The following is a 21,935-nucleotide window of genomic DNA, read 5'->3' as shown; positions in this document are numbered from 1 at the left end:
AAATAGTCACAACTGAGGTTAAGGGATGGATAACAAAAAATTCAGTTCCAAAGGGGGAGTCTCCCAAAGAACAGATGTATCATCAACCATTCCACCAGATAGCCCTCTGTTATAATTTAAACATTTTTTCTTTTTTTGAGAGTGCACTCTAAGCGTGTGTGTGTGTGTGTGTGTGTGTGTATGAATTTGTTTAAAGCACTGAACAATTTAATTTGCTCCTCTTATGCATTCTTAAGTTGATTTTTTTTCCTAGAGTACTTAATTTATAAAACTTTTATGTGTGTATGTATATGTAAGCATCTTCAAAATGGTTCTTAAACTGCTGTTATAAGGTTAATGTAATATTCAGGGTAATCAAAAACCAGGGTGTTTGTTTTAAATATCTCTGTTACAAACTGCTTAAGCTTTTTACATTTAAACATGTAAACATCTTGAGGATGGTTTTTATTATAAAGTAAATGTAAAAAAATTACTACTTTGTTCTACTGCTACTTCAAAAAAACACATATTTTCAAACTTATTTCAATCAGTTCTCATTAGGACACAGGCATTCAGGGGTTAACACTCTGGCCTAGACCAGAGGGGGAAAAAAAGAAAGAAAGAGGGGCCATAACGTGCAATAGGAATCTTAAAATTTGGATTGTTAAAAATGACCTTAGCCTGTTTCATTCTGTCATAAATAAAATGTGGGATTTAATTCTCTCTTATAAAACATGGGTCTATTAACAAATGGGCTTTCTATAAATTGTTTTTATACAAAAAATAATTTAAAAGTTGCTTTCTCTCTGTTTTTTTCCATACAAATATAAGGTTCTAAGCTAAAAGGTTTTAAGTTTTCAACAAGCAACATATATATAATATATAATATGATATTAAAAATATGGTTTTTAAGAATAAAAGGTTAAAAACACTTTTAAATAAAAAAAAGATAAAGACAAGCTCACTCAGGGGATACAAAATAACTTGTCATAAAGATACAGAGTAAGTTGTTATAAAAAGATATAGCTTAAAAATGCTTATGTAAGTGATTGAGTTAATTAAAATCCAGTTACATTAAAGGTTTTGTTAGGTCAAAATTTAATGTACTGATACTAAACTAAAACTTAATTCTCTAAACTCATAACAAGACTATCTTAAAAATAATGTTCTTAATAACATTTACAAAAACTGTCTTAAAATGGTTTTTTGTTTTGTCAAGATAACTGTCAAAAATTTTTGATGCTACAGGTTACTTTACAAATTTAACAAAACAACAAGAGTTTATTAAAACACAGAAGAGCAAGGAACAACTGACCACAGGGAGTACTGTTGCACTGATATAAGGGTTGAGAAAAATTTACTTATATAAAGCAAAAAAAAAAAAAAAAAAAAACTAAGCCAAAGTATACCTCCAGATAGGATAAAAAATAAAAACTCAAAAGAAGCACTACACTGGAGATCAAGACGTCCAGTTTTTATTGGAGTCAACAGAGTAGAGATGTTAGTCCTACTCCTTTCACATGGCAGGCGGAGGGAATTTTTGGCCTGGGATGACCAGATTGGTGCTGTTATTTTAGGGGGACTCCATTGACTACAGATTGATGGGATCCTGCTGTATGTCATTAGCCATCTGTTAATGTCAACATTCTGGGATATGATCCTTTATCAATACCTGAGCCATGATTCTTGGCCATTAGGTTTCCTAACTCCATACTTAGTCCACATAAATGTTTACCTGTTTTCTCTGATGATATTTGTCAGGATTTCAACTACTAAGGTAACTGAGTCATGTACATTAAAGTGTTTGTTTATGTTGGGGTTAACAATGAGGACAGCCATGTTAAGACCAGAACCCCTCCTCCGCTTGCAGATGGCTTACTAGAAACTTCCCGTTCAACCACAAAGACTGACAAAGAGACAATTATTAACCTTTATCTCCCTGGTTGGATGCCAGGGACAGTTGGGCAGAGAGTGACCTAACTACAACATCTTTCTTGGTTGCCCAGCAACAGTATCCCTTAGTGACCTTCTTGGTACTTTTCCACTAGCCCCCTATATCTAGCCCAAGCCTGTGTATGGCATTGGGCTCTAGCTCTCTTGCTGGGGTCGCTGTCCACAGGGCTCCTACCTAAACAATAAACCATGTACTGGTGTTTGAGTCATCTCTCTGCCTCTTCCATATCTCTTATTTTCTAAGTTTATATAAAATTTTCTAGATGACCTCATGGTTAAACAACTGTTGTCTTGGGTGATTCTAATACAGTCGGAACCCTATATGTGTCTGTGACTGGGCTATTTGAGTTTACTAAAATTGTTCTTACCCCCTACAACTGATAAACATCTAAGGTTTTACTTCAAGAACAAAACTAAACTAATATGTATATATAACCTCTATAGAGCTATGATGCTATTACCCGTTCCTTATACTAAATACACTTATGTTTTTCAAGCCTTCTAAAATACAAAATATACATAAACACGGTAACAAAAAGTTAGTGGTACTGATATACTATTCTGTTAATTGCTAAATTGTGCATCAAAATTTTAACCATGGCTCTTTTAAGTTTTGTCATTACAGTTCTGATCCTTCTGGGGCATTTGCAATCAAGTTCATAAAAAATGACTCTAATAAGTGCTAATGTGTCAACCAGGTTAGCATTTTAGACAACTGCTTTTGTTGGATTTCATTTTGTATTGTCCTTATCTAAAAGCCCATTGCCTAAGGGCCACTCTTTCTAAGCCTCTTGTTGCTTAAATCTGGGCAAAAAGGTCTAGTTGACACTGACTCCCACTTGATCTGCTCATTATTTCCCCTCTGACATGGGACCAAAACAAACCAAACAAACAAAATCCAAGAAAGAGCAAATTCTCATGATGAAGAAAGAAAATGACCAATCATGAAAGATCTTCAGTCTACAACCATACCACCCTAATGTGCCCAATTTCATCTGGTCTCAAAAGCTAAGCAAGGTCAGGCCTGATTAGTACCTGGACTGGAGACAAATTTTTGACAGAGAATGCTCAGAGACAAACAGTTTGGAGACAGGGGGGGAAGGCCATCAAGTTCAAATGGAGTCACTCATGCCAGAACTCTCAAAAATAGGCATGGCCAAGAGGACTGAGGAAGTGGTTCTTATACATATGTAGCCATCTGGCATTAAAGCCCTTCCAGATACAAAGTCATATTTTTAGATTAGATAGGGTATTCTACTTAGAGACAAAATGACTATTGTTACTGGCTCTAAACATGTCCCTTGATACTTAAAGATGGTAGTTTTAACTTTTTAAAATAATGAGTTTTCTTGGACATATATACTGATAGCATATTGTTGCCATGGCAATTCTATTCAATTAAAAAAAAACAAAAGATACTGTCTGGGTAAAAGAATAAAATATCCAACCATAATAACCCCATTAGAGGGTCCCTTTTGTTGTCTTGTCTATCCCCACTACAGTTAAAGTAACAAAAACTGCTCCCTGGATCCACCACAGCCAACTAAAGCCAGCTTCTCCCAAGTGGGACTGCATCCCTGACTCAGCCTCATCATCCAAGATCTCCCTTCAGAACACCTGTGCTCTTCCTAGGCAGGACTCCACTTCCCAGGAGACAACAGGGGACCACAAACAACAGGACGACAGCCCTGCTCTCATCACTCTGAAAGCTGACTATTCTACACGAGGAGGAAGCTCAAACATGGGATGCACCCCTGTTCTCTACACACTTGGACTCTTACCTTTTGGGTTGGCCCATGCAAGGTTTTTCCCATGTACTAAATGTTATAAAAGAGCCATTGCTGGGACCTCCACACAGCCATACTTTATATCATGGACCCACCAACAGGTCAGATGTTAAATCAGCTCATACACTCCCAGATATGATAAATGATACTAAATATCATTATTTAGTAGGTTACTGATAAATGATAGTAAAAGTCCCAAAGTAAAGAAAACAATACAGACTACATTTGTCATAAAAGTGGGGTGATCAGTCTTATCCTGGGAGCATGCTTAATATTACCCTGCCTGGTCCCCTGATATTGTGGTCTATCAGGACCCTTACAGAGGCCACTATATAAAAAACAAACAAACAAAAAAACCAGCCGTCCATATAATGATGCTATAAAAATACAAGCCCCTAGATCAAGGTGATGCTCTTTGACCCTAGGTGGGTCTGAGCATCAAAGGGGGGATGATGTAGCAGGGAGGAGGGCCAGAAGAGAAAAGGCTGTGTTCTGATAATGAGGCAGGGAGAAGGAATGGCAAAGCCAAGAGATAAAATTTTTAAGAATTAAAACGTGATGAAGGTCACATAGCACTGGGAAAGTAAAATAGCCAATGAAGTCACATTCAGCCATGTGTGGGTTGAGCTTTGCTTTTTGCCTCTGTAACCTGCTTGCAAGGGTATATAAGGTGAGACCCCTTTGTTCTCGGGGCTCAGCCTTTGGACACGAGTCTGCTGGGTCTGTGCCACACAATAAAACACTGCTTCCTGCTGAACTGCTTCAGTGTCCCTTATCTCAGCTTGAGAGTCTCATAACATTAAGAGTAGGAAAATTTTCCAGGGAAGAAAAATATTTTTATAAAATTGTATGCTCATTATAACTGAAAGAAAGCTACAATCTTACCGTCATCAGTGGGTGTACGTAGCTGATACACTGTCCTGAACCTACAACTGCAATCACCAAGCCCAAGATATTATTATGTTCCCATTGGCAGCATTCAGAATGAAGTTAAGCAAGCCAGCCCTACAGGTCTGATGTGTTCACTCACCCAAGGAGACTGAGAAATTGTGGCTTGGAGATGGGAGTTAGGAGCATCTGTCCCCTGAAGCCTAGTCAGATAGTCATTCTAGTTCTTCAACTAGATAACCACAGGTCATTGACCATCCTCCCTGACCATTCCTCCTCTGGGAATGGTGGGGGCTGAACACACAGTACCAATAATCAGTCTCAGAGCAAATTACCTGTGTCTGATCTCTAAGATGGATGTCACACTTCCCACCAAATTGAAGCAAAGTACAAAATAAAAGTTTTCTCTAAAAATACTTTATAACAAATTTCTGTTGTTGAAATTTTGAACTCATAGACTTTTGTCAAAGGGTAAAATTTTAAAATAATCATGTCAGGGTTTCTCAAATGCATTCTTATATGGGTACTAAGTGATAAAAATATAATAAGTATCATTATCAAATACCATAATATCAACTAGCATCTAAGTATCAAAAATTTTAAATAATTTGTAAGGTAATGGATACTTTGTTAAACTCTATAGCTATTAACTAGTTAATCCTTAGAAAAATATATTTTATATACAGTATATAGTGTATACATTATATATATAACATGCACATATGTACATTTACCTTTAGCAATGTATTTATAATTAAAATGGAGACATAGGGTTTGAACTACAATACTGAGGGAACTATCACCTGCTTTTATCACTTGTCTTTTAAAAATGTGCTTTTTATTCTTCAAGGCAAAGTCAAATTTAGGTAAAAGCAGCTTACTACATTTTTCACTTCTGGGAAGCATCACATGCACACTTTTTAAAAGTGCATTTGGGAACTAGTACATCAGGAAGCAGTGATATATATTTATCACTCCAAATTTCCCAATATGTGTGTGTGTGTGTGTGTGTGTGTGTGTAAAACAAGCGAATTTGAAGTTAATTAATATATGATACCATTATATAAGTTTAATATCTGAAAAAATTAAGCAATTTGATTTTAAAATAAAAAACTACATGTGAAGTAACTTGTGTGGTATCCCCAATGGGCTACTATGAAACTCCAACATTTACAAAATCTTTTTCTAGAATATCGAGAATAATTATCTTCAAAAATGTGCTTAGCAAGTTTACTCATTACCTAAGGGAAGAATGTTTTATAAATTTGTACATTCATTATGATTGGAAGATAGCTACAATCTTATCAACAAAATTAGGTATAATTAATCTCATATTGATAAGGAGGAGTTATCTAGAAGGATTAAATTGCATAAGCTCCTAGAGGATTTCACATTTAAAAGAAATGTGCTGTTTCCCCAAATGAAGGAATGGACTTATCTCAGTATTATTAAGGAAATCCAGTGCACACCAAGACAAAACAAAACAAAACAGATATACTTTATTTTTTTCACCCTCTGTGAACCTCTGGTTCCTTTTCTTCTTGGGAACCAATTTAACTTCACTAAGAATACTTGGGGTCCCTGAGGGCATGTGGTTCAAGATTGATCTCTTAGCACTGTGGAATGAAAGGAAGGAAATATCCATGACCAGGCTTACTCAGGGTTGTTGCAGAGCCTCTCTGCACTCTGAGCTCCAGCTCCACAGGTTCTGGAACAGTGGGACCAAGGTGACCAGCGGCCCCAGCCTCCAGGGATGCTTTCTGGTTTCTTCCCCACTGTGATACACTTGCCCGCCATACACCACTGCAAAGGGAAGAGGCAGGAGATAGAGACACATGTGTCAGGAAGGTCCCCCTGCAAGCTGAGCCAAGAATACCTCTTGAGAAAGCCAACTCCCAAAAGTCATACATCAGATGCAAAACAAAGAAAGGCTTATAAAAAGAATTTCCCTTGAGAGCCTTGACTTTTAAAAACAGAGGGTTTCTGGAACGGGAGAGAACTTTACAGTGCCTAGTTACAGTCATCGCAGAAGCTACTCAAAGCCTTGTTGGTAGATGGCTTGCTAGAATGTAAATCAACACACCCCTCCTTCATGAAGAAAATCTTACGTCGACTTAGTATACTGAGCAACATCCTAGTCTAGTTGATTGACTTTCTGGTGCAAGATCCTTATCTTGTTTTAGACTATACTAGCTCAGGACTGACACTGTGAGTAACACTTCTTAACAGCTTTTATAGGACTTTATGCCTACAATGGAGAACTGACTCAAAATGTCCACTTCATTTCCAAAAGCATTAGTGGTTAGGAAATTCTCTCTTACATCAAGAAAAAGTTCTGTTTTCCCGTAAATCTGCCTATTTTGTTTTTGCACTTATAGCTTTTCAAGTGACTTACAAAAATCTACTCTCTCACTCTTCAAGGCAATCCTTCCACAGTTATCAGTTTAGGAGGGTGAACATACAAAAATGACAACAAAAGGAAATGTAACTTGGCTGTTGGAAATAGCCACATTTCCTGGATGATTTGGGCATGTTTTATCTGCTGGACTCCCCACCCCACGAGTACTTCTGGTCTCTGTGCATTGTGACCAGGTTTTATCATTTCAGGGATGGGTCATGCCACATTCAAGCTACATAGAGATGCCTGCTAAACTCCTAAGCCCCAGCTCCACAATGAACCCAGCTGGCTTATTCGATCAGCGTGAATTGCCCTGCTCTCTGGCTTCTAGAGGATATCTATCTAACTTGTCTGAATCTTTGGGAGTATGACTTTCCTGCTTAGTACAGTGGGCAGAACTTTAAGAAATGTAGTCACATCTGATAGTGAGAAAGAAGATAATTGGTCTAAATCTGACATTTTTTGGAAAGAAATAACTACTGGCTTGTCCTTTCCAATTTTCAATATGGAAGGGCAAATGTCAAAATGAGGGTGGATAATATGCTCAGCAGATGTTGACAGAAGTCCCATAGATGTTCTAAGGGAAGGATGGGACAGATGTTTTATGGGTAAAGCATAGAATTAGACTTAGCCCTCTGTCCTTGACTACTTGCTCCCAGTGAAGGCTCAAAGGGCACAGTAGAAACGGAATCCTTTCTTCTAGCTGATTTGACTGGATGAGCTCCATTTACCACTCTTCGCCCCCCACACCCCCTGGAGCCTCTTTAGCCCTTCCCAATAATTCTAGGCCTGCCACCCTCCCACCTTCCTTCCTTAGCCACATGTCACCTTCTTCTCACCACATTGGGTCCCATCTGCAGCAGCATCAAGTTTGGAGCGACAATAGCCCTTCACTGAGCACCACAGTGTCTGGCAAACGTTCTGGAAAATGAATGTGAGATGGTGTTCTTTTATATTTTCAAAACTTGCACACAAGTATTTCTACAGTTATGGTAAAACAAACACACTCACCCCACATTCACAATAAATGCTGTTATTAGTGAAAAAGAGCAATCATTAGAGTTCTCAGTTCAAGATCTACTTGGTCATTGTCATCATTCATAAATAATGGTTTATAGGCCATACCAAGCAATATGAAAATGAGATAAAACCCATTTCTTGAGAGTTAAGTCTGTCATTTCTGCATGTGTGGGACAATAACCAGCATTCAATTTCCCTGGGCAGAGTAACTGATGCATTATCTGACAAAGACAAATCAAACTTTGGCTGAAAGGCAATCTGATTACAAACAGCTGGGGTGGTTATACCTTGAGCCTACTCAATGAAGGAAATGGAAACTTTTCCACCCAGAAAGCTTCAGTTATTTACTTATTACACAAAGTAATCAGCTTGACTCAATTCCTGGGAGGGAACTGCATATTCTCTGTTATTTCTACTCCTATGGGAACAGAGAAAGATTGACAGAATGTTCATATGTCATCTGAAATGGCTTACTACTTCTATTCCTCCTACCTACCCATCTTCTACCATTCTATTTACTTACTATAATCTACATTGAATGAGTTTTTTCATCATAAGATTTCAGATTTTAAACAATTTTAGAAAATTCTCAGTCTATATCTAAATTTTGCCTCTCCATTCTCTCTGGAACCCATAATTATTGTTGATGAACCGTCCCATCCTGTCCTTCATGTTTCAATTTCACCTTTGTATTTTCTACCTCTTGATTTGCTTGTATGTGGAGGGTGAAAATTTTCCTCCTCCATCACATACCCAAGAGACATTCAATGAGATGGGAAGTAATAAGTTCCAGTTAATTGATTTTTCTCTTCAGACGAATCAAGTGTACCATTCAATCCATTTCTTGACTTTTAAAGTCAATGAGCATGTTTTTCATTCCTAGAAATTATATTCACTCTTCTTCATATCTGCCTTATATATGTTATATTTCTTTTTCATATAAATATTCTTTTATGTATTTAATTTATTGTTACCATATAAATTCAACTATCAAAAGTTCTTAAGAGGGTTAGTGACTCTCCTCACTTAGCTGAAGATAAATTTTTAATTAGAGGCTGAATTGTGAATTTATGTGAATTTATGTGCTTTATCTATTAGAGTTTTGTGCATCCTTGCTTGAGTATTAGTTACTCCAGGGCAGTTCCACATTTATTCCCAGGTACTCCAGTGTTTCCAGATCAAATGTTGTATGCTTTTGTTTTTTGTCATGAGGGCAGTCCAACTTTATAGCGTAGAAGTTTGAACTCTAAGGCAGCATGAGGCTGCAGTAAAGAATTTTCAAGTGAGTTATCCACCAGCACTCCTTCCTCTTTCTCTCTAGAAGCCAGGCTGAGATAAAAAGACCTTTCTTTGTCATCACTCTTTGCTGTTTTTGGCAGATTCCTTCTAGTCCATCATTTCATTGGTGGACAGCTCTTTGAGAATCCCAGACTTACGTAGTGTTCTTAGTGCTAAGTCCTGGCCCAATTCAGGGTGAACCTGCCAATGTGTGTTCCCATTTGGACATTAAAACCCAAGCCTTTTGTTAATCACTGTGTCAATCTTAACTTCTGTCCATGCTCACCACTCTGCCTTTTAATTCTTCTTTCCTACTCTTTCTTTTTCTTGTAAGTTCATTATGCATTTATAGAGCATGTGCTGGGTGAAAGGTACAAAGCAAATTCTTTGGAGTTTAAGCTATTTCAAAATAAAAGGCATAAAGATGTTTATTTTCAGTTATTTTTAATTTTGAAATGATTAGATTATATTGGCTGCCATATAAAAGGATCAAATGTCTTCATTAGTTTATCTGTTGAAAAGCTATTATGTACCTCACACTGTCAGTGGTGTCAGGGATAGAAATTTCCTTAGATAGGTACAATATAATAGAGGAAGACAGAGATAAGTAAACACAAAATTCTAATAAGTCTAATAAAGGCTCTTTCAAAGAAAACACAGAATAGAATGTGAAGTGATATTTAAGCTAAAACCCAAATGACAAATAGGAAGGACAACACAGAGGAGGCAAAACATGCAAAATTCCAGAGAATGGAGGTTGTTTAGCATGGATCATCATAGAGTATAAAAGAGGAACTGACCAGAGATAGGTATAGCAATTCGCATTTTTTTTTTTTGCAGTGCTGGGGCTTGAACTCAGGGCACTCTATAATTTTAGCCACTTCACCAGCCCTGCTTTGTGTTGAGTATTTTTGAGATAGGGTCTCATGAACTATTTGCCTGGGCAGGCTTGTGCATACATATATACATATAAGTATAAGTAAACATACATACATACACACACGTGTATACATATATGTAGGTATATATGCATATACACCATTGCAGATTTCCATATAAGGCCAGACCCAAAGGGATAAACTAAAAATGTCTGGGTACACAAACTTGGCTGTGTTGGCCTTAACTCAAGAATGGGTAAGCTGTTACCTCTGAGAGTGTATACCCACTTTGGTCCTAATATGGCTCATACAACACAACATTAAACCAATAACTTACTTTAAACTTACTCAGAGATTGCAATGAAAATTCTCTCTGAAAGAATATGCCAGCCATCTAAGGCCTAGAGACAATCTGACATAAAGTTTCAAAACCAAGATCTTAAAATAGCAGCAATATTTGCAGAAGGAAATTGTGTGTGAGAGCCCAAAGAAATCTCAAAGAGAAGAAATAGACCCACATAGACTCTGGGCATTGGAATTTTCCAATCTTAATTGCAAAAAAAAAGCATCATGTATGATTAAATAAATAAAGGATCATATTGAAAGTACGACTTACGAATAAGAGGTCATTATGTGAGAGAAAACTTAGAAAAATAACCAATAGACAGTAAGAATTTAAAAAAAATATAATAAATGAGATTTAGAAGTTAATACATAAGTCAGATGAAACAGTAGCCATTTAAAGTGAGAACTAATCATTAGAAGATAAAAGTAACTAGAAGATGATGAATATGAAAAATAGTTTCCAAAATAAGGAAGATAGTGCACAGAGTATTGGCTTCAAGAGTGAAGGGTTAAGACAATATTTTAAGAGATAAAGCCAGAGAGTGAGAGACAGCATGAATTCCAAGCACATTTTTTAAGCTATTTCAGAGAATTTGAACTTTATACTAAGGGAATTGGAAGGCTGTGAAGTGTTTTAATCAGAGGGACATACGATCAAATTTCCAATTATGAAGGTCTGCTTGCTACATTTAGGGAAGTGAATCAGAGGTGGGGGGAGGCAATCAGCTTTATCAGTTTTAGGAAAGGAGACCAGCAAGGACTTACTGCTGTCATCTAGGAATGGATGGAGTTTAGAGAAATTTACAAGGCAGAATTGGAGTAATTTGGTAAATAGTAAGAAGAAATGGGTAACAGATTTTTGCACCAACTTTACCTTCTCTGTTCAGTTTTGTTTGTTTTGTGTAAGCCCAGTTACTTACTTCCTCCTTTAAGTTCTATGTATTTCTTATATTTACTTCATTATGGTTAAATTTTTATAACTGCCTTTTCCTATCATGAGCTCCTTGGGGACAGAGACTTTATCTTATTAATTTTTTGAGTGCTCATTTTTTTCAGCTGATTCGGTCCATAGAATGGAATCTGTCAGGGATTCAGTGAGATGTGACTTATCAATATCTGTGTTAACACAGAGTTTTGCATTAAAAGGGGTAAGTGTAGAGAATAAACAGGGTTCAAATTGCATTTGGGACTTTTTTTTGTTAATTTTTTTAGCTGTACTGGTGTTTGAACTCAGGTGTTTGTGAAGCAGGCGCTTTACCACTTGAGGCACACCTCCAGTCCCTTTTCTTTTGGGGCTTTTTGCTCAGGCTGGCCTGTGATGCAATCCTCCTGTTTGATAATTTTAGCTGTCACTGGGGTGACAGGCATACTGTACCACAATTAGCTTTTTCCATTGAGAAGGGAACTCATGAACATTTTTTTTGTCCAGGCTGGCCTCAAACTATGATCCTTTTGATCTCAGCCTCCCAAGTAGCTAGAATTATAGGTCTGAGCCACCAGCACCCAGTTAGGAGTTGGAATTTTTTTCCCTGTAGCCAAAAGGAACCTTAAGAGCAAATAGAGCCATAGTTAGATTTGTGTTTTTAAAAATAACTGGAGCAACAATTTGAACAGGAAAGAAACCAAGTAGGAGGTAGTCACTATGGCAAAGAAAGAAAATGGTAGACGGAATCAATATAGTAGTTGAGGTAATAAAGAAGAGGCATTAACTATCCACAGTGTACAATGTCAAGGCTTGACATATCATTTGGATGACAAAAATAAAGAAGAATGAGTTGGGAGTGAATCTTATTCCTACCATGGGATCTGAGGGCATTCTCCAACCAAATGGGAAATTTAAGAAAGGTGCAATTTAAGGGATTAAGTTGGTTGTTATGAAGTCTGCAGCTGTGAATCCTGAAACTATGTCGACTACAGCCAATTGCAAAGGATTGCAGGCTCCACAGATTCCCAAGGAGTCAGGTCAAAGAATGTAAATAATTCAAAATTTAATCTTTTCTATTTCTGCATCTGTATCTCAAAGTTTCCAAATATTTCCCTGGCCCTTCCTTTAGCATGTAGGAGGTCACAGCCCTGCACATACCCACCAAAGACACCAAGGTACCAAACACTTACTTCTACTTCCTGGCAGAAGGTAGCATTGGGGCCATACTGGAGCTGGCATTGGTGGTGAACATCATAGATCACTCCAGGAGCAATTACCTTGGATTTCAAGCCTTTCTTTTGGGGGATGTCATCAAGACAGAAACCCCAGCCTCGACTGTAAAGAAGTTAATAGAAGTAAGAGAATTTGTTTATGATTCTTTCATTCAATAGAAACTTTCATCCCTCTAGTTTACTCACAATATCTTTATTTCCTATAGCCAGAGGACCCTCCATGACCAAGGGGGAGGTTAATAAAAGGAAATTCAAATCCCATCCCACACCATAAGTGTAGTTGTTGTCTAAAGATATAAGCAGTGGGAAAATTAGAAAATCATCACCTTATCCTTAACAGGGTTTGGCTGAACACTTCTGGCCTGACCACGTTGTTCCTGTGAGTCACCAAAAACTAAATTCACAATTAGGTGGTAAAATGTCACCCTGGGGCAGGAGAAAACAGGGAGGGGCAGGATGCTCACTTGGTGGTGCCTCTTAAATGTCAGAATCAGAAAGCAGAAGTGGATTCCACTCCTTGATGCCACCCCAAAACTGTGGCCTAATGGATGGAACCAACTCATTTCCAGTTCTCAGCTCCTTTATGATTTAAAGAGACCTAAGTGAGGCTGTCAGGAATTGCACCGTTACTTACTCCAAGAATCGAGTGATATAGTCCTTGCTGCACTTAGACCATGTCAGTGGGGTAGGATCGTACTGGAGCTGGTGCGACATGATGTACGGGTGCCTGCCCACAGGCTCACAGTCATTTTCTTTCCCATCGTGCTGGATGCCAAAGCTGGAACAAAACACAAGAACAGCAAGCAGGCAGGCATTAAATAGGGAGAAAAACTGTAGTTTCTCCAAGGCAGTAATAACCCACAGAGAGCCATTTTCATATAGAAGAAGCTATTTACAAAGTGAGACTATGAAGTTGGAGGGATATAGCTAATTTTGAACTTGAAAGTGAAGGAAGATTGTAAACATATGTGTACCTCATATATGCAACCATGAGAGCCATGTACCTAATTCAAAAACTTCTGTTTGGCAGAAAACTAAGAGCTCTTGGTCTGGCTCTCTAGGCATTCAACCTGCAAGGGCAAATCCTGCCCCCAAATGCCTCCTGTTGTAGCATCCCCAGCATGAAAGAACGGAACCTTCCTTTTCTTTTTACTTCATTAGGATAAAGCAGGAAAGGGGAAGACTATCGGAGGATTTGCCAAAGGCCACAGGCTTTGATGGGATAGATTTCTTTCTGCTATTGCTACAAGAGTCTCCAATAGCTGAGCCACTAGGGCAGACCTCAGAGTTCAGTGGCTGAGAGCAGGATTTTTGAAGACAGATGATCTGGTTTTGAATTCTAGTTCTGCCATTTGATGTTCTGTAAGTTACTGAAATATCACTTTCCTCTTGTAGAAAATGGGGTATTTTTCATAGTGCTAGGACGAGGTCTGAGTGGAAGAAGATTTGGAAGCCATTTAGTAAGGTACCTGGCATATAATAAGAGTTTCACAAATGTCAGAAATTTTCAATTGTTTTTTAAAACATCTTCTAGCTTATTTTCCTTATTCGGATGGGGAGTTTTAGAGTCTGAGATTTGAGAAAGTCACACATCCTGCTAGCAGTAACAGTGGGTCTTCACTGGAGACCTTCACGCTCCTGACATGGTGCTCTCTCCTCTATATGTAGCTCTGTCTGCCCCCTGGACTTCCACTGCCAGGAATGACCAGGCAAGCAACTTTGAAGGGCCCTAAAGAGATTAACCACCCATCATGGCAAAGGTATCTCTGGGAAAGAGGCTGACCAAGACATGTTCAAGATACTTTCTTAGGTTCCTTTTAAAAATCTCTCTCCACAGGGGTCTTCACATAGAACACTTACAACCTGGAGACATTAGCTCAGATTTCTAAATCTAAATACAGGAAAGTATAACTTCTTATTTCTTATAGTGAAATGCCCCCCTTCTGACTGGGAAACATACATTTAAATTTAATGAACTATGATCAGCATTAACAACTCTTGCAGAGAATAGTCTTTGAAAGGATTTAGAGAATTTCTTGTATTTTATATCTTTACAGTATTATCAACTTACTTCCAAATTCTAATCACATTTCACATGAATATAAAACTTACAAAGGAGTAGGAGAATTAATCTACAAAGCTCTGACCACCCATCTACAAAGAAAGTAATTCAGTGAAAGCCTCCTTCTGAGCAGAGTTGCCCAGGTTGCTGCAAATCCAGTCCCACCACCTCATGAAGGACTCCACAAGGTCTCCTGTTCAGTAGTTAATAAAAATTCTACATTTCAAGCAAGGTGCAAAAAATCTGCACAAATAATGGTCATTTTTGGCTGTAGGAATTTTGATACACCCATACACTGGGAGGTTTTAAACCTACACTTGAAAATATATCAGTTCCCACCAGGCATGGGGGTACATGCCGGTTTCTAAGTTACTCTAAAGGCAGAGGCAGCAGGATCTCAAGTTCCAGGCTGGCCTGGGCAAAGTTAGTAAGACACTGTCTCAAAGAAAAAATAACAACAAAAGGGCTGGGAGTTCAGCTCAAGTGGTAGAGTGCAAGTGTGAGGCCCTGCATTCCAGCCCGTGTCCTTCCTCCCACCCACAAAGGCTCACTTTGTTCCACACAATTTTTAATTCATTAAAATATTTTCTCTCCATCTTCTCATCTTATGAGAGAAAAGCAGCTCTACTAAAGTAATGTCCCTCTGATATGTGTCTACTGTCTCCAAATGGATGAAGAAATTCCATGGGACCAGCATGTCACTAACACTGAGGGATAAAGAAAGAGCATGGTGCCATAGAGATGGAAGGCTTGTTTCTAGGAAGCCACTTTTCAGGTATGGAGCCTGAACAACAGTTTGGAAGTGAGGAGCCCTGTACCACCTTCAACAACTCACAGTTTCTGGATTAGCCTGCTCTGCTTGATCTTCATTGTTTCAATTCCTTTAAGGTGAGTTTGTCAAATTGTAGACTGAAATAGTAAGTTTCAGTCTTCCTTGGTGGGATGCTTCTACCCTTGCCTCATATTATTATTCATTTTGTGATGGGGTGGAACCCACAGAGAAGTAAAGCCATGAAAGTGTGGGTGTGAGCTTTCTAACTCCTTCAGGAAATACGAGTTTTGTATGTGCAATGAGCAAAGCTCTGTAAATAAAATAAGGCAAAGCAGGAAGATTGAGTAGATATATACTCAAAATATTTCATGATATTTTCATTATTTGAAAGTATGCTAGGTCTCAGGTTCTAAAATTTCCCCTGAAATTCTGTTTTCAATTTTGGTAACTCACCTAGGGGGCCTAACAAAGGTGGTATGATGCCTTAGATATGGATGGCTAATGTAATCTAAGGCACTCACAAGTGGATTTTTAAATTTCTTCTCAAAATAGCACTGAAATTATTTACCCAGGCCATACTATAAGTAAGTTTGCTTTCTCTTTTATACCACACACAATCAGTCATGAAACAAGCAAGTTTCAAGAAATAGTGAAGTACCTATGTTATTAAACTCTAATGAGAATCTTCTGTGGATATTATTTTATCATATTTTCCTCCTCCTTGGTTGCCCCAGGCCTTTTCATTGATCTGCCCATGATCTTTAGTTTGGTCCACAGCTAATTAGAACTATACCACTAAAATAGAGATAAGAACCTCAGAAGCATTCTGTTCTTTAGTTTGTATCTTATTAAAGCATTTCTTTATCATTCATAATCAAGCCTATGTGTCTTCTTTCAACTTTCTTAGTTAGCAGTAACTCTAAACCTTTTTCTCCACTTAAAAGAGTGGGGGTTTTTTTGTTAGAGAATAAAAAATATTGAAACAACTTATCTATATATAAATATAATGTACTGTACTGTGAGCTGTTGAATATTAGGGGAGTGTGGTGATAAAGCATGAGTAAGTAAGGGGGGCAGGAGTTAATTTGATTAAAGCATGATATATACCGGCCTGAAGGATATATCAATATACACTTAAAAATAAATGGCAGGAGGGTAAAATAGGTCTTTTCTAGAGGGTAGGTACAAGAGGGAAGGAGGGTAGGCACATGGAAAGGGGGAATGAGGGCAAATATGGTGGGTGTATTTTGTATTCATATATGAAAATAGAAAAATGAAAACTGTTGCAATTGCCCGGGGAAGAGGGAGAAGGACAGAGAGGATAAATCTGAGCAAGATATATTGTAAGCATATATGTAAATATCACAATGTATCCCCCTATACAACTATTATATATTAATAAATAAATGTTTTTAAAAGAGTGGTTTTTTTAAGGTCACCTATATATATGGCCCAATGTCCTTTTTAAAAATTAAATACTTATTTTTAAATTTTAGGGTAACTAAAATTTACCCTAAAATTTTAGGGTAAATTCATATATAGTTATGAAAAATAATACTCAGAGAAGTATATATTTTTACTCACTTTTTCCCAATGGTCACCTCTTGAAAACTATAGTGCAATATTACAATTAGGCTGTTGATACTGATACAGTCAACACAGAGAACTTTTCCATCATCACAATCCCTCATTGTACTTTATAGCCACACCTGTGTCCTTCCCTCCTCTGTTCCTTTATTAAATTCTAATATCTTCTCCATTTCCACAGTTATGTTTCTATAATATTATAAAAATTGGATGTTCTTTTTTCCTCACTAAGCATAATACTTTGCAGTTGTATCAAGGCTGTTGCATGTATTAGTAATTCATTCCTTTCTATTGATAGCTTATATATCCATCATGGAGTCTCTAACCATTCACTCTGTTGGGGTTGGAATAAATACTGCATTATTAAACATCTATCAGCATTCATGTACAAGTTTTTGTACATTTTTTCAGATGAAAACCCAGAGAATAATTGCAAAATTATATGGTAATTGTGGGTTTAGTTTTCTTGGTTTGTTTTCTTTTGTTTTAGACAGGGCTTCACTATGAAGTCCATGCTGTCCTAGAATTTGCTATCTAGTCCAGGCTGGCCTCAAACTCACGACCTTCTGCCTCTGTCTCCTCAGTGTGGGGATTACAGACGTGTACCACTGCACCCTGCTCTAAGTTTAGGTTTTTTTAATGTTTTTCATAGAATTTATGCTATTTTATATTCTCACCAGCACTCTATGATAGTTTCAGTGGATCCTCATTAGCATTTGGTATCATCTCTAATATTTACTTTATTCATTCTCACAGATATGTCATACATAAATCAGCATTTCCCTGATAACTAATAATGGTATGTATTTTTTTCATATGCTTATTCTCCATCTGCATAGTCTTTTGATGAAATGCTCGTGTGTTTTGTCCATTTTCTATTGCACTGGATTTTTTTACTGTTGAATTTTGAAAGTTATTTGTATATTCTGGATACTAGTGCTTTGTTGGATGTATGGTTTGTTAGTTTCCCACAGCTGCCATAAAAATTACCATAAACTCAGTGGCTTAAAATAAGAGAAATTCATTTTCTCACAGTTCTGAAAGCCAGAAATCTAAAATCAAATTTGGGGTGATTGTAAAAGATATTACATTTTAAATTTCGGTGTCTACCTGTTCATTGCTAGGATATGGAAATATGATTGAGTTTATCTGTTTGTGCTGTATCCTGTCAGCTTGACAAACTCATTCTACTTTCTATGTGTGTGTGTGTGTTCCATGGGGTTTTCTATATCTAAAATAATGCTATCTTCAAAGGCATAGTCTTATTTCTTCCTTTCAAACTTATATACCTTTTATTTCCTTTTCTTGCCTTCTCACACTGGCTAAAACTTTTTTTTTTGTAGTACTGTAGTCTGAACTCAGGTGCTTCACCTTGAGCACTCCACAAGCCCTATTTTTGTGAAAGGTTTTTCAAAATAGGGTCTCACGAATTCTTTCTTGGGCTGGCTTTGAACCGCAATCCTCCTGATCTCTGCCTCCTGAATAGCTAGGATTGCAGGCATGAGTCACCGGCACCCAGCTGGCTAAAACTTTTAATATTGTGTTAAGTGATGGTAGTAGCGCACTTGCCTTGCTCATGAGCTTAGATGGAATACGTTCAGTCTTTTGCTATTAAGTATGTTAGTTGCATATTTTTGTAGATATACTTTATCAAGTTGAGGTAGTTTCTCTTTATTTCTGAGAATTTAAAAAATTATGAATGGATGTAGAATTTTGTCAAATACTTTTTCTACATTAATTGATGTGATCATGTGATTTATAGTTTAATACTTTGCCCATATTAGTTAAAAAGCCAAAGAAAGTTTGTGCCACTCAGCATAAAAATTATCTTTAAGTTTTCTGAATTTTCTCTTTGGGAAAAGAATATTTCTTTGTCAGGCTGTTACTATGGTGGATTATATCAATTTTAAATATTGAACCAGGCATGCATCCTTGAAATAAATACCGCTTAGTCATTGTACTTAATTCTTTTTAAAAAAAAAAACTTACAGAATTATATTTGGGATTGTTTTGCTTCTACATTCATGGAGGATATTATTCTTTTGTCTTTGTCTAGTATTGGTGCCAAGGTAATACTGGCTTCATGAAATGATTTAGAAAGTATTTTTTCCTCTTCTAATTCAATGGGTTTATATTTCTGGGTTTTTGGCAGGTATTTTCTTTTATTACTTGAAAAATATTGTGGCACCTCCTTCGGGAAATGATGAGAAAAGCCACTCAAATTGTTTCTCCTGCAGGTAAGTGTCATTTCTCTCTTGCTGTTTCAAGATTTTCCTGTCTTCAGATTTCAGAAATTTAATTATGATGGGGGTTTGGTATGGAATTTCTTTAGGCTTAACCTGTTTAGGGTTTTTCTCACCTTCTTAAATCTTTAGGTGTATGGCTCATCAAATTAGGAGTTTTCAGCCATTTGATTTTTAAGTACTTTTCATCAGTTTTAGAGGAAGAATCTGAAATTGATGGCACAAATATAAGATCTGTTATAATCTCATGAGTTCCTGAAACTGTTCAATTTTTTAAAATCTTTTTTCTCTTGGTTGAGACTGCATGATTTCTATTGTTCTATTTTCCTGTTCACTGCTTTCTTTCTCATTTTTTCCATTCTGATATTGAGACTATTCGCTGGGCTTTTAATTTGGATTATTGTGGTGTTCAGTTCTGTAATACCCGCTTGATTCTTCTTTATACCTTTTATTTCTTAGCTGAGACTATTTTTTTCATTTGTTTAGAGGTGGTTGATAATTGCTCACTGAAGCATTTTCCATGGCTGCTTTGTAGTTTTTACTAATTCTAACATCTCTGTCATCTTAATATTAATATCTACTTATTTCTTAAATTCAGTTTGACACAGTTCTGGGTTTTGGTATGTTTAATGATTTCCATGGAAACCTGAAAGTTTTCATGTTATGTTACAGATCTTATTTAGATCTGTTCACTTGGCTATTCAGACACTACTCTGGCAGGAGAAAGGGAGTGGAACCACCACCTCATTACTGCCAGGTAGAACTAGGAGTTCAGGTTCCCCACGTGACCTCTATTGAGAGGAAGAGAAACTTGTTACCACTTGAGAGTGTATGGGATTTCGGCTCCCCACATGGTCTTCACTGACACCACAGGGCTGGAGCTAAGGGAATACTCATTACTGCCCTGTAGGGATCAAATCCCACCTCCCTAGGTGACCTTTTTGACACCATCCAAGTGATGTTGTTGAGTGCTTTGTTATAGCCTCAAGTGATTAAAGTTTAGGTTTCCCACTCAGACTTTGCTAGCACAGAGAAGCAGGAGGCTATAGTGTTGTTCCCCCATCCCACCCCTTCAGTGATATTTTGCTGTAGTAGAAAAGTTACCATTTAAAAGTTTTCTTGTTAGTCTGTCCCTTTCATGGTCTTATGACTAAAGACAGCAGGCTTATGTTGGGGGTTTTTGTGTGTGAGTGTCTGTTTCCACGTTGCTGGCTTCATCAACTCCAAGTATGGCATATATGAGAAAAAAGAGAAGCAAGGAATTCACCATCATGTCACCTTTAGGCCCTAAATTCTTCACCCTGTCTTTCTTCTTTCCATCTTTCAGTCTTCTTGTTTTCACAGTGCTTAGGGTGCTTCATCATGCTTAATAGGAGGAATAGGAAAAGTATGTATGATTCATCTTCCCAGACTGTAAATTTTGTAAGAGGTGGCACTTAAGCTATAGCAATGTCACCGGTACCTGCCAACATGCTTACCACCAGCTGACTGCCAGCTGCCAGCAACTGCACTTCTTTGCTTGGTTTCTCTGAACCAAGTTAGATACTCTGCCTTTGCCTACCAAACTAGAAGTGAGAGGGAGTAACAGCCTTCAACAAATGAGTTAAGGACATCATAAACATAAAATTATTTAGTTCTTCCCTCTTTGTTTGGGATAAATGTGAAACCTTTTGGTTTTTTTTTTAATTTACCCATGGAATTGAGGTTGAGTTGACCACAATGGAAGCTGAGAAAATGTTCAGTACCTCCCTTTTGCTTACCTGTCTCACTCCCCTACTTCCCTATGTCTTCCAAATAAAATAATTGTTTTTCTAATTTGTGTTTGAGGGTCAGTTTCTGAATGAACTAAAAAATTGTATACTAGTTCTGCCTTCCATGTTCTTTTCTTAGGAACCTGATTTTTACATAAAGGGATTTTTTTTTAAAGAACTATGTCCTCATTTTCCCCTGAATAACATGAAACAGAACAGCAATAACAATAACAACAAAAGTGGAGGTTAGGGAATCCTATAGTAGCCTTATTTCCAAAATGCATCAGCTAGCTCTGAACTAGTGTTCAGTTTAACCTTACTTATTACAAAATCAAACTGATTCAGATTGGGCCTAACACTAGTCTATCACTTATGATAACTAACCATCTACAATTCTTTCTTTTAAAGTCTTCAACTCCTTGTGCACAGGTAGTGTTGCTACAAGGTTTAGACTTTATTGAGGGGCTTTTCAAATGTGAAAAGTGAATCAAGCCTCTCCTTGACTTTACTTACTTAGATGGACTTTCTCACGAAGGGGATGTGTCTAGGCCCAGATCATCATGTCAATAATTGTCTCAAAATTGGGGCAGCATTGCTTTTAGAGAACCTGCTTAATATATTTTTCTTTACAAACTTAGATTGAACTTGAAAAGCTGGTTCTTTGAAAAAATAAATAAGATTGACAGATCCCTGGCAAACCTGACTAAAATGAGAAGAGAAAAAACCCAAATCAGTAAAATCAGAAACGCAAAAGGGGAGATAACAACAAACATCACGGAAATCCAGGAAATCATCAGAGGCTACTTTGAGAGCCTATACTCTAATAAATTTGAAAAT

The 21,935-nt window shown here is 37.2% G+C and overlaps 1 protein-coding gene across 3 annotated transcripts in view; it reads right to left on the bottom strand.

The window, feature by feature from the left end:
• The window catches only part of Adamts12 (ADAM metallopeptidase with thrombospondin type 1 motif 12), a 326,530-nt gene that overhangs the window by 119,969 nt on the left and 184,626 nt on the right, over positions 1-21,935 (bottom strand). For 2 of the 3 annotated variants that reach the window (XR_012449198.1, XM_074077647.1), the window contains exons 8-11: positions 13,318-13,461; positions 12,642-12,786; positions 7,834-7,926; positions 6,265-6,410 (exon numbers count right to left, since the gene is read on the bottom strand). Coding sequence is in view for 2 of the 3 variants with exons in the window: in XM_074077647.1 (XP_073933748.1) it covers positions 6,265-6,410; positions 7,834-7,926; positions 12,642-12,786; positions 13,318-13,461 (528 nt within the window). In the remaining variant the exon portion in view is untranslated. The remainder of the gene's footprint in view (positions 1-6,264; positions 6,411-7,833; positions 7,927-12,641; positions 12,787-13,317; positions 13,462-21,935) is intronic. The other variant, XM_074077648.1, reaches the window with a different exon arrangement.

This window comes from Castor canadensis, chromosome 6, assembly GCF_047511655.1.
Source record: "Castor canadensis chromosome 6, mCasCan1.hap1v2, whole genome shotgun sequence".
NCBI classification, from domain to species: Eukaryota; Metazoa; Chordata; class Mammalia; order Rodentia; family Castoridae; genus Castor; species Castor canadensis.
This window is presented reverse-complemented; position numbering and strand designations above follow the sequence as displayed.